At 44.2% G+C, this 13,174-nt stretch overlaps 1 protein-coding gene across 1 annotated transcript in view; it reads right to left on the bottom strand.

Annotated features, from left to right (window-relative positions):
- The window catches only part of LOC119647856 (RNA-binding protein Musashi homolog Rbp6), a 1,519,969-nt gene that overhangs the window by 1,156,219 nt on the left and 350,576 nt on the right, over positions 1-13,174 (bottom strand). The window contains exon 2 of the mRNA XM_038049124.1: positions 4,083-4,164. Coding sequence (XP_037905052.1) covers positions 4,083-4,164 — 82 coding nt within the window. The remainder of the gene's footprint in view (positions 1-4,082; positions 4,165-13,174) is intronic.

The following is a 13,174-nucleotide window of genomic DNA, read 5'->3' as shown; positions in this document are numbered from 1 at the left end:
TCGCGCTGGAGTTTCGTTACCCTTGTAAAGGATGAGAAGGACGATTTGCCCACCCAATACTGTATAGCAAACGTTAGTACGTAGTTAACCTTTCGATGGTCCTGTGAAAACCATTAATGTCAAGTTCCATAGCCACTATGATAAGGAGCTACGACATTAAAGGAGCACTTCACAACGATTCGAAATTGTATAACATCCAGAGAAGTTCTACCTCTTGTAAATGATATGACACTCCGCTGTAACATCCAGATATGGACTGGTTCTCCAAACTGAAAGCCACCTGCCTAGACGGTATCAATGCGAAAGTTTTCCAGGCAACTTCTGTAGCCTCTGCAAAGTTGATACTTCCAATCGTTTCTAAATCTTTGGTTTCGGAAATTTTGTGGTTAACATTCCGGAAAAGGGTATCCATCTTGATTGCAACAATTGGGGAGGGGGGGGGGGGGGGTATTGGCTTGCTTCCCATTCTCCTGAAGATAATACCTAAAATCATCCTGGGATGCCTCAAGAAACACCGATTGATAGAGTGTAGCCTGTTTTTGGTTTGTATCCTCCTGTGCTCACTACGATAGGTTCGTTTTCAGCTACTCAACCAACCAACCACGATCTGGATTTTAGATGATGGCATAATGTATCATCGAAATGCAGTGAACCTAAAATGCCCGATGACAGCAGATGCCCAAAATCCCTTACATCGCTCTAACTACCCTAGGGTGAGATAGCCGAAATCACAGTACGCGTCAGCACGCCCAATATATTCTGGTAGAGAGGGGACAGACAACGTTCCCTCTTCTTTTTATAAAAAAAACTGAGTCTGTCCGAAATAAAGATACTTTTGATGGCGGTGTGCGCGGACAAAAAGAGTTCCAACTGCTGGACGACAACAGGATTGAAAAGACGGCCTGTATTCAATATGATAGGCCTGTTCTCCCGCTGGCATATGAAGTAGCGGCACAAAAACTAAGGCAAGAGACCATTAGATGATGATCCTTTTCGGGACTGATGATATCAGCACCCCTTTTATCCGAGGGTTGTTTCAAAAATAAGGTCTTCATACTTTTTTCAGGCACAAAGAATTTTTTATTTGAAAAAAAACGAATACACCATTAGAAACGTTGATCGCCAAACTACTTTTATACCTAGTCACCATTGTTTTCTACGCCTTTTTTCTGACAATTAATCCACTTTTGCATTCCCGCCATAAAGAAGTCTGCCGTCAACACGCTGAGAAACCTGGAAGCTTCGTGTTGCAACTCGTCATCCGTCTCGAATCATTGACTGCCTAGGTGCCTCTTCAACATCGAAAACGGATGGAAATCGCTGGGTGCAATGTCAGGGCTATAAGGGGGATGACAATGACTTCCCAAATCCCCCCATTAAGTCCTTCGGACACGCATTGTTGTGGTGCAGTCTTACGCCTTTGGTGAGTTTTCCCTACGCCTATTTTGGATTGCCCGTCCGAGCTCGTAATACTCGTAACATGTCGAGTTTATTGTGGTCCCTCTAGGCATAAATTTGATAAGCAATACAGCACACCTGTCCCAAAACACGGTTGTCAGCACTTTTCCTGATGACAGCTTCTGCCCAGACTTCTTTGGTTTGAACGTCTCAGTATGTTTTCATTAACGAGATTGGTGTTTTATTTCCGGGGTAACGTAATAGCACCACTTTCCATCTCCCTTAACAATGTAGTCTAAGAAGTGTTCTGTATGCTCGTCGCATTCACTCAAAGGTTCCCGAGCATAGTCGACGCGCTGCTGTCTCTGGATATCGGGAAGCAAGTGCGGCACGCAGCGCTCACACACCTTAGCTTAGCTTCTCTTTGAAAATCCTGTGAATTGAAGCTTCAGAAGCCAGAGGAATTTCAGTGGCCTATTGCGGGATGGGGACTCGTCGATCTGGTGGTGACATCAGTATTAAGGGCAAATCATAACCGCCGTCTTTCGTCACATGTTGCTTGAAACACCACTCTTCCCGATAATTACCTTTCACGTTGTACCGTTTAATATCCCTCAGGCAGCCCTTAGAACAGCCCTCTTTTTGCTCAGACTGACGAAAAAAATAACGCTGCCATGGTATTGAATAGATACCACCTCCCGCACATACGTGTGGTTAACATGATGAGACCAATCTCTGCTCAAAACGTTATGAAATTGCTTCACGCATTAACGCAACCTGGATGAAGTGGCGTTCCACAACTGGTGTCCTTTGTGATCGACGTATCAACGAACGTCTCAAATCTAAAATTTACTGCAATGTCGTCCGTCCAGTCGCTCTCTATGGTTCTGAGTGTTGGCCGACCATAAAAGACAATGAACGGCGTCTTGCGGTAATGGAGACGAAGATGCTACGTTGGACTAGTGGCGTCACACGTTTAGATCACATCCGTAATGAGGATATCCGCGATCGTTATGGGGTTGCACCGATCGTGGAAAAGTTGCTAGAGAGGCGTCTTCGATGGTATGGTCATGCAATTCGTGCAATTGAGAATTCACTTGCAAAGATTGGTCTGAACATCGAAGTCGATGGTAAACGTCCAAAAGGCAGACCTAAGCAACGGTGGCTTGATACGCTGGATGGGGATTTGAAAGCCTCGAGATTGCACCCAGATCAGGCATTCGATAGAGCCAAATGGCGAAGCCGATCACGACGAGCCGACCCCGCTTGTGAACGGGACAAAGGCTGAAGAAAAAGAAGATGACTTCGTTGTAATGATTTTAGAGTAATAAAATACAGCTTAGACATTTCAGGTTAAAATCCATGAGGCGTCACAAAGCAAGGATATCTGTTTGACGAACCATTTAGGTGACATCCTAATGGTTCACAAGTCGTCGGAGGTAGGGGTAGCTATTTGAAAATAGGCGCCCGAGCACTATCCTAAATTTCGATCAAGTATCTCGCTAAGTGTAACTTGAGCATGCAAACCTCCTGAGGATAATGTCCTGGAACTCGGAAAGTTCTTACGGATGACCAAAGACGCTAAGAACCAGGACCAGAAGCCAATTCCATGGATTCCAAAGTGCTTTCGCCGTGTGCAAGGAGCAGCTGACGAAAGAAGCTCCCTTGAAAATTCCAATGACAGATGTCATCTTTTCAACTACCGGCGATACGTCAGATAGAAATATTGGAACAAGTGTTGGGAATGATTGTACAGAGATCTTTACCAAAAATATGGCTAATACCTATCTGTCGGGCTGATATCCCCGGGTCTATACACTACGATAATTCCCGGCCAGGTGTCACCTTCTTATCATGTATTTTCACCATAAAACACGTGTGAGTGGTTTCAAAAACGCAAGCGTCCTTACAATAGCATGATCTGGGAGTGTACCTGGAATGGTCTACGCAGGAGGGCATTCCGAAGAAAGTAATAAGAATTATTAGAACGAAATATAGCCTAGCATTGGAGTAAAATCTCCGACTAGTTTGACGTTCAAAATGGAGTTCGTCGGGGTTTATTTTGGCCTTCATATTTTTCTTCTCCCCATCCGTGTCGCCCTTAATGATGCCTTCACTGGTGGACGTGGAAATGGCAAAGAACTATGCCAACTTTCTCGAAACATCTTGACTACGCTAATGACATCGGCCTGCTCTCTCACCAAAGCCGCGAGTCTTAGTCAAATAGCTCTAGATTCGGAAAAGGAACCAAGTAAAGTGAAACTGAAAAGAAAAACTAACAAATCGGGGTTGTCAGACTGACTGGTCATTTCACTCCTCCTTCCTGTTCTCGTTGAGCTACTTTATGGAAATAGTCCATGGAAAGTGGCCGTCACTATAACTCGAAAATTCTAAGCTTTCATCAATTTATGACAGCGTCGTGTCATTGGGGTATCCTGGCTTGGAGCAATAACATATGAAGAACTTCATCGCCGTACAGAACAGGTATCGGTAGACGCTGGGAATAGCAGTGAATAGGTCAAATTTAGGGGACGACCATTGCTTACTATTTCAGGGTGACCGACGAGTGGATCGCCTTAGCGGCACCGCAGAATAGTAAAAGAATGCAAGCTTATTGAAAAACCGGAGGGTGAGTTGAAGCACTAGGAACCTAAAACTAAAAATACAGTTTTATTTGTACATACCTTGACCTTCGCGTCGTCGGGTCTTTCATTACCATAGCCTCTGTGATTTCCCCAAATCTACTAAAATAATCCCGTAAACTTTCTGAAAAGAGAAAGAAAACAACGTTTTTGTATTGAAATTATGCCAGCAATAGAATCGGAACTAGGAAAAATAGCAGTTAGAAAAAAAGGGGGGGGGGAATCCATTAAGGTCCCCGACCTAATTATAGTATTTAGTGAGGGTCGGTATGCTCTTCCTAAAGGGTAAAATTCTACAATACCATTTAAGCGAATGAGTATGACTGGCGCAGACTCTGAAACCTTATGACCACATCACTGCCTTCCTGACCTTCCTGGACCATGGTGGAACTACCCACCACCAGCTACTAATTCACGGAGTAGATTTAGTTCACACAAGTTGGATTCTTTTGTTCTGTTCCCGGGGCTCGTAACCAAGCTTCTCTGGTTTCGTTTTCTGCTGACATTTTGACAATACTAGTGATGAGTCTCTCCTCTTTTATAAAGTTCAGGTAATCAGTCATTCATGAGATGATGTATGCTGCATCACCCAAAACAATTCTGAAGAGAGAACACAACCGTTGAGCTGTCCCTATGTAGATCGCTCTTACTTTACGTAAATTACCCAAGATATGTAGTGGCCTTCCCTATACTAGGGCTATATGAAGCAAGCTTAAGTCATCACCCTGGCTAAAAGCAAAGTAAAGGTATGAAATGACCTTCTTAAGTTTGACGTTATCCTCGCTAGAGCCATTTTGGCCATGCCGCATTTAATCAGACTTTACGTCTATTGTCAGACCAGGGTATTTGATAAGCGGCTTAGAAGTAAGGATGAGTCAGGTTTAGAGTGACTGCCAGACTTGCTTGAAGTTGTAATCGTTAAGTGTCATGTTTTGTCTGATTCTTCTAATTTCTGTGATGATGTGGACTTTGTTAATTTTTTTTGCCATTTTGTCAAGCTTCATCAGTGTTTTCCTTGCGCTCTCGGTCTAACCTTCATATAATATAATTACTCGCCTGCCAACTTCGGTCGTTTGGCGGCCAATCGTAGTTCCTTAGAAACTCCCCTAAGCTCCAAATCTACATCTAAATGGACTTCTTTAAAACAGCCCCTGCTATTTCTCTGACTTCCTTGAGATTTGTGCGGGCATACTATATTCCCCCTGATAGCCGTAGCTGCTGCTTTTTGAACCGTTCTCCTGACTCAGGGGCAAGTCAACTACATCAGCTAAGCCTTTCGCTGTGAAATGCGCACACCACTTACATGATGGCACTACATACTGTTGCGATATGTTTTGGTATGATGTGAGCTCTCTCAGTGAAGGTGCTTAGTCTATTAGATGGATGTAGCCACATGGGGATGGATTATCCGGTAGTTCCAGCGTCCATTGTCAATTAATACAACTGAGCATTTAAATCAGGTGCTTTTGACAATAGCTTCTAATACACTGTGTCCGTCTCTCTGTTCCTCTAATTCAAGGGATGTCTTTTTCAGACTTTGAAAAGAAAGTGGACTGCCACCAACCTGTACCTGTACCTACCAAGAGAAAGTTCTCAACTTTTAACTGACAACTTTTAGGAGCAGATGGTTTTATTACCACCGGACAATGCGACTCCTTAATATTCTTTCCGTACTCTTTTATGAGCTAACAAAAAAACTTTTTAAAAATAGACACTTCTAATTCCACTTAAATCGACGTCCCTGCAATCTGTGTTGACTACAGTATTTCCCGCTAAGAACGAGAACCGCACACTCTGCACACAATGCTGACGAAGGCAGCAGAAGTACCAGTTGACTTCCCTCCACTACGGAAGCTGCGTCAAGTAGAGACTTCACTATTCCGTCCAACGAGGGGGAGGAAAGGAAAGTGAACCAAAAAAGACACGTGGAACAGAGAAGATATGCTTTGAAGTCATCAAGGAGCAACAAGAAATCCAATTTCAGCACCAGCTTTATAAGTCACAGGCATTCGGACAGCAGAGCATCCTTCAGATCACCAAACCGAGTATGGGTTCCTTGCAGAATTCCTAGGTATTTGTAGAAGTCTGTCTCGGTAATAGCTTCGATGTTGAGGTCACCAACGCTATTATCCGGAATGCGGCTCATGATGACCTTTGCGGACGGTTTGGATTCGACATTTATCTAAACTAACTATCTAAACTACTATTCTCAGCAGACTTCTAAGGTGGGCTTTAGTACCAGCATACAACTCGATGTCATCTAAGTACATCAAGTGTGTCAGCTCGTACTTAGCACGTAGGCCATACTTTTATTGCAAAACCACGTCCTCTAGCATCATTCAGTAGCCACTTCACGCACTGATAAGGTGGTGTGCCACCCTTGCATGACTGTTGCCAAAAACTTTATTAGTTTTGGGTCAATGCGATATAGGTGTAGGACATAGCTTAGCCAGGTATGCGGGACGCTGTCGAAAGACTTGGCATAATCGATATAGCAACCTGTCCTAGAACTACCGAGTCCATAATGAGTCGCTCTTTGCAACCTCTCGGCCAAACTCGGCAGCCCTCGAACAGAATGTTGTTGGTCTCGAGGCGCGCATTGATCCTTCCACTAATAATGGACGTGATGAATTTGTAAAGGGTTGGTAAGCAAGTAATCGGTCTTGTGTATGCGCGGTCCTGCACCGTATCCTTTTTAGGGATAAGGTAGGTAATTCCCGGAGGGAGGAGGGGGGAAAATGCCTCCGGCCGACTAATGACCTGATTTATGCCATGTGCCAATCGGCTGTGTATACTGTTAAGTTTCTTAAACCAGGAATTCTGTACCCAACCCAGACCTGCGCCCCTCCAGTTATTAGAGCTATTTATGGCTTGTCGAACTTCCTTTTCGGCAACACCCACAAAATTCATATCCAGCTTAGTGGTATGGCGGGTCCCTTCGGGGAGTAACCCCGAAAGTCCACCCCAATATTCTTGCGCTTCCGTCACCGAAAACTGTACTGTGATTCATTGAGTGATCTAAAAAAGCACAGCTGGTTCCTCGCGTAAGTTGCATTCTGGACACGCCTCGAGTGACTTTCGCCATACCGTAGTAACCGACTGCATATGACAGAAGGTTTCTGCTTTAGTGTGTCCAGGATTTCAACTACTAGTCTTCTTCTTTTTCTTCAGCCTTTGTCCCATTCACAAGCGGGGTCGGCTCGTCGTGATCGGCTTCGCCATTTGGCTCTATCGAATGCCTGATCTGGGTGCAATCTCGAGGCTTTCAAATCCCTATCGAAGACGCCTCTCTCGCAACTTTTCCACCATCGGTGCAACCCCATAACGATCGCGGATATCCTCATTTCGGATGTGATCTAAACGTGTGACGCCACTAGTCCAACGTAGCATCTTCGTCTCCATTACCGCAAGACGCCGTTCATTGTCTTTTATGGTCGGCCAACACTCAGAACCATAGAGAGCGACTGGACGGACGACATTGCGGTAAATTTTAGATTTGAGACGTTCGTTGATACGTCGATCACAAAGGACACCAGTTGTGGAACGCCACTTCATCCAGGTTGCGTTAATGCTTAAAGCAATTTCATAACGCAGTTCTCCATTGGCTGATAGCGTTGACCCGAGGTATTTAAATCGCTCAGTTTAATTTAATTATCCGTACCGGATCTTAAAATTCTATTTCTTCTCATTTTTTCCTTCATTTGATCCCTAACTGCCAGGTGTGGAGAGAGCTTCCTCAGTGAGTAACCTATAAGACTTCAAAGTCACTGCATTTTCCTCACCCACCCGCTGAGACGCTGCGGTGGTGTACATCCACTCAGACTGAAGCTACCACCTTTTCACAACCGGGCTTTGGACCGGCTACAGCGGCATTATTATTATTATTATACTGTTATATTTCCATTAGGCTTCACGGTGGTTGAGACACTAGAATATTGGCCATATTACTCTTTTCATTTATTGCTTCACTTCACTTCGCCTTCGACGATTACCTTCCCGTGGTGACGGAACTCTATAAGAAAAATCCTCTGGAGAATCCGAGCTGTCACTTGAAGCTAAGCGATAATCAAAACCACAAGCGAAGGTGTCACTACCGTTCGTGGGCTCAATGGTCAAAGGGGTTAAGATGTAGCCGTTGACGACAAACTCTGGGTTACAGGCGTCCCCAGTTTTAACTAGCCTTGTCTTGACAAGAAGAGGCTTTGGCGAGGTCGACCTTCCTTCCTTGGTAAAAAAGAAGTCCAAGGCGCAAAACGGAAAAACTAAAAAAGTATCCAACCATCAAGGGCAACCATAAGTTTACCGATGGAGTTTCGTCGCAGTGTCTCCAATTATTCCAATTGGAACCAAATCCTTAACGCGCGAACCGAAGAGGATCCTTTTGTCACAACTCTTGACTACGGGCTCAAATGGGCGCCAACTGCTGAGACTGAAGTCTTGCCCGCGGGTAAAACATTTGCCTTTGGACAGCAATAACCGGTCGGGCAAACCGCTTTGGTCAAATCACGTGACTAAGCCTTAATTTGCAGCCAAGACTATCAAAAGCGATGGATAGGTCATTTATGATGACATCAAACCTATTCGGTTATTATACTGAACAAGGGTAACAGTTTAGGAAGAAACTCCACCAAACCTTAAGGACTGCATCCTCCCAAGGCATTAAGCTTTCCTTTGAGACAGTAGGTGTATACCATTAAATTTTATGGACAAACTTTGCCAACGAAAACGCGAACGAGTGGCTCAGGCAGTGTTGCTCCTCCCTCAACGATATGTGATAAGTTACGCAACTAACACTGAAAATAGTGTCTGAACTGCCATTGTTGAAAAAGTGTTTCCTCTGGCCACTTCACTGTAGACAACGCGCCTACCCGAAAGGAAAATCCACGGATACAGCACTACATGAGCTCATGGCGGGAATTGAAAAGACGACGTCCGAAAAAGAATACGGTTTAGACACATTCATGAGCACCGAAGGGACAATACACATATGCCACATTCGCGGTGATTTGTGACGTGTTAAGCCAGAAACATGGAATCGATCCACTATTAATCAGTTGGATTCTTCACATGTTAGAGTGGAGAAAGATTTCCATACTAGTAGAACAAGTCTATAGAGGCAAAGGTTCCTGGAGGGCACAAATGTCTTTCCATAAACATTTGTGGACAATCTAGATATCACAGTTAACAGCAAGTTTGCGGACGCAGTATGTGACCATTTGAATGCAACCCTGCAGGTAATCCACAGTTGGTGCCACCCTAACGCACAGTGAACGCTAGGAACACTAGACTCGTATTACGTTCACTGAAAGCTTGAGGCAACTACATGCATCCCTCTTATCAGGAGCGGAAATTCTAAATCTACTCCCATTGATTGGAGGTGAGACGGAAAACAGCCAACGACGCATATAGACTCGATATCATTGGCGCGTGGAAAAGCGGCCAAGCATACGGCCATGCGTCCATCCGGAAATTCCCTGACAAACATCACGTGATTCTGGTTCCGGCCGATCTCTGAAAAGACATGTTTGTTTGATGTGGGGAAGAGATAAATCTTCTGAGCACTCAGACACTAGTGGCTTGGTATGGAATTACCCCCAGGTGCTGTTGAAATTTTACCGGCTTAACGAAACAATGCTAATGTGTTTGCCAGGGCAGCTGTCTGACTGGCTTGCCAAGAGTCTGGACCAACAGTGTTGGGGCCAGCCCCAGTTTTTCGCAAGTCTACTCTTAAGGGTGAAATTGCAAGGATTCACGCAGCCAAATGGAGAAATTTGAACTCTCCCTGGCAGGCGAAAATCTTTGTCAAAGAACCCTGAGCCACTAGGTCCGCATTTTTGTTGTGCTGAATCCTTACCTAGTTTGATGTAGTCGAAAGTTTTCATTATCATGAAATTCCGTGGTTTACAGTATTTAAAACTTTGAGTATTGAAAAAATTCACTTAGTGTTCATAAACTCCATGGAACCAGCTCCAGCTTTTACATCAACGAGTTGAGTTAGCTCACCCTATCCAGGATTATTTCCTTTTGTTTCAGGTGCTCATAACCAGGCTATTCTAATCTCCTCTGCTTCCCACATTTTGTCAATACTAGCGATTCATTTAGAGGGTCCTCTTTCGCCAAGAGTTAAAGAGAAATATCTAATTTAAACCTGTAAAGACAACTACAGCATCCTTCATGCCCTTTAGGAAATTCTTCATTCACGAGATGATGAATGTTGTTGCATTACCCAACAGGGTGCCGAAGGAAGAAAACTGTCCTTATGGAGATCGCGTTTACTTCGAATGCATTACATATATTCTCCACACTGGGACTACATGGGAAAAGATACATTTTATAACCAGTTTAGACGCAATGGTGGAAGTCATCTTTAGGGCAACTACCGTGCATTACCCTTTCCGAGAAATGCATTATCGGCCGAGCTAGTAACAGATTTGGAAGCATCAATGGTTTATCTGAAGACGGTGAAGCAGGACCTCCAACTACAACAATACGCCACACAACGTAAGTAGTAACTTTACAAGTATTCACCACGTAGGGTTTCCTTATATCTCAGTCTTGCAAGTGATCCTGAGTGATATCGTTGTTCCACTGTCTGACGGTATGCCTTCTTTACCCACAAGTTAAGCATCGATCGAACTGGCCAATGCTGCTGCTTCATAACTTCGAGTTCACTCTTTCGTGAGAGGGGGAGGGGGTATAATTGAGCGGTAAGCATCCTTTATTTGCTGTCGACGATTTTCTCGTTGCTATCAGCCATTTTTTAACCTTAGATGACATGCAACGTATTCGTTCAACGCAATTTTTTCGCAGAACCAACAACTTATATCTTTACTCCGCTGGCGCCGATAGTCATATTTTGATGGTCCAAGTTTTGCACATACCTTTTCCAAACTTGCAATGGATTCTTCGTCAAACTCCTTCAACTTAAGTTGTATGTTCAATGCAAAAGACTGGTTCTATGGCTCCATCAAACCCGCCTAGAAATAAGAAAGAAACTGAGCGATTTCTTTCAAGCCCCGGGGAGAGAATCGGATAAAATTGGATTGACAATATAATTTGGAGGCGCCCTCGTGCCTACAACTCTCGACTTTATCCGGGTCCTTAATCTTAAGAAAGATCTCATCTTTTTGGATGCCCGCTGCGTTATTTTCCCTAAGTGAAGTTAGTCTTCCCAGCTTTCAACTTTCAGCTCGAATATGGGAACCCCTTTCTAGATTCTTCAGATCCTGCTAATATTTTCGATTACGTCCTTTAGGTCGAAGCGTCAACTCTTTTCAGTATCACTGGAAGCATGATCTTCTTTTTCCCCCTTGCTTTCTCTTTTTCGTTTCCTATACTGTGATCCTTTTATTAAGCTCAGGTAGGTTGGGACACTCACACTTAAATACTGGTCATATTATTCATTTCGTTTACTCGTTTGCTTCAGTTCTCGAAGCCAAGGTATGACTACCGAATGAACAACTGAATGGTAACAAGGGTTAAGATGTGGCCGTTCACGGCGAACTTTAGGTACCAGGAGACCACCAGTTTCAACTAGCCTTAGCTCGCCAAAACCGGCTCTACCAAGATGAACTTACTTTCCTCGAGAGAGACTCGGCCCGTATTGAGATTCTCCACTTATTCAAGCAGACGAGCTGATGTAACATTTAGGACACCTGAACCCGGACTCCAATCGGAGTCGGGTCATCGGGCAAATGGTCATCGGCAAGCCGCAATCCACGAGTTGTGCCAAGGTTGAAGATAAAGAACTACCGGGGGTCCTCTGACGATCCCAACTCTTCGACCAAAATCGTTGTAAAGAGGGTTCGGCCGGCAACGGCTAAGTCTTCATTTATAGCCAAGGCTATCGAAACCGACCGATGTATGACGACACCAATCCATCCGATTATGATAATAAGCAATGCGAACAGCTTAGGAGAAAACTACACCTAGCTGTGAGGAAAACATCCTCGCAAGGCATTAACCTTCCCTTTAAGTCGGTAGGTGTATATTGTAAAATATTTCGGCTAAACTTTAACGACGAAAACACGAACGAGTGGCTTTGGCAGTACAGCTCCTCCAGCATCATCATGTGGGAGGGTGCGTGGCTAACGCTGAAAACGGTCTCTGATCTGCCGTCATTTAGAAAGTGCTTCCTCTGGGTTCCAGAAGAAGAGTATAATGGCGTGCAGATTTCGTTGTCCGGAATAACTTCAGCACCTCTATCTCGATGCTGCTAAACAACAAAGCAAGAGGGAGCTTGGCGTTCCTGTACTGGATATTAAGGAATTTGGGGAACAAAAGGGATGCCGGCTCTACTATGAGCTTGTGTTCGTCACGTTACAAGTGTCGATGTGATGTCTAATGACGGCAACACAGTGGCTAAGCTAACCACAAAATGTCAGCTTGTTTAGTACTCTACTTATTTCTCCTATGACGCTGACCAAATCCTCAGTGGAACATTTATCAGAATTATCCAATATGTTAAAAGCATAGGCATGGGGCGATAGCAGAATGAGATGTCAACGAAAGAGGAACGGCTTTTGCGAAAAGACTAATTTAATTCTTTTGAGGCAAGCTCAAAGCTAAAGCGGATTCTTATCAAAGAGCGTAGCCAACAGCTGGGTTATCAACGTTTACTGAGCGGGAGATACACAGAAAGTGAAGAAGAAATGGTAAACCATTTGTTTGAAGTACACTTCCCAAGCAGCGTCCAAAATTACATCTTGGGGTTGACAGGTGCATATAGCCTTCAACCGAGAGACTGTAATCTGGCGTGCAAAGTAGTATCACTGAAGCGAGTAAAATAGGCATTCAGCTTGTTTGATGAATACGAGTCTGCGGGCCTGGGCCTACATATTCGGGATACATATCGTGCATGCCTAGCATATGCTTGTATTCCAATTAACTGGCGTGATGTGAAGGTCATGTTTATTTCCAAACTGGGAAAACTCACGTACATGGATGCAAAAAGCTTCCGACTGATCACTGTAGGCAACACGCCTACCCGATAGGAAAATTCACGGAGGCAGTACGCCATGAGCTTATGACGGAAATTAAAAAGACGATGTCCGTAAAAGAATACGCCTTACACAATTCATGGGCATTGAAGCTGCCATCTATTATGCATCATTCACCGCGATTCATAAAGTCTT

Source organism: Hermetia illucens, chromosome 2 (genome assembly GCF_905115235.1).
Source record: "Hermetia illucens chromosome 2, iHerIll2.2.curated.20191125, whole genome shotgun sequence".
Classification (NCBI taxonomy): Eukaryota; Metazoa; Arthropoda; class Insecta; order Diptera; family Stratiomyidae; genus Hermetia; species Hermetia illucens.
This window is presented reverse-complemented; position numbering and strand designations above follow the sequence as displayed.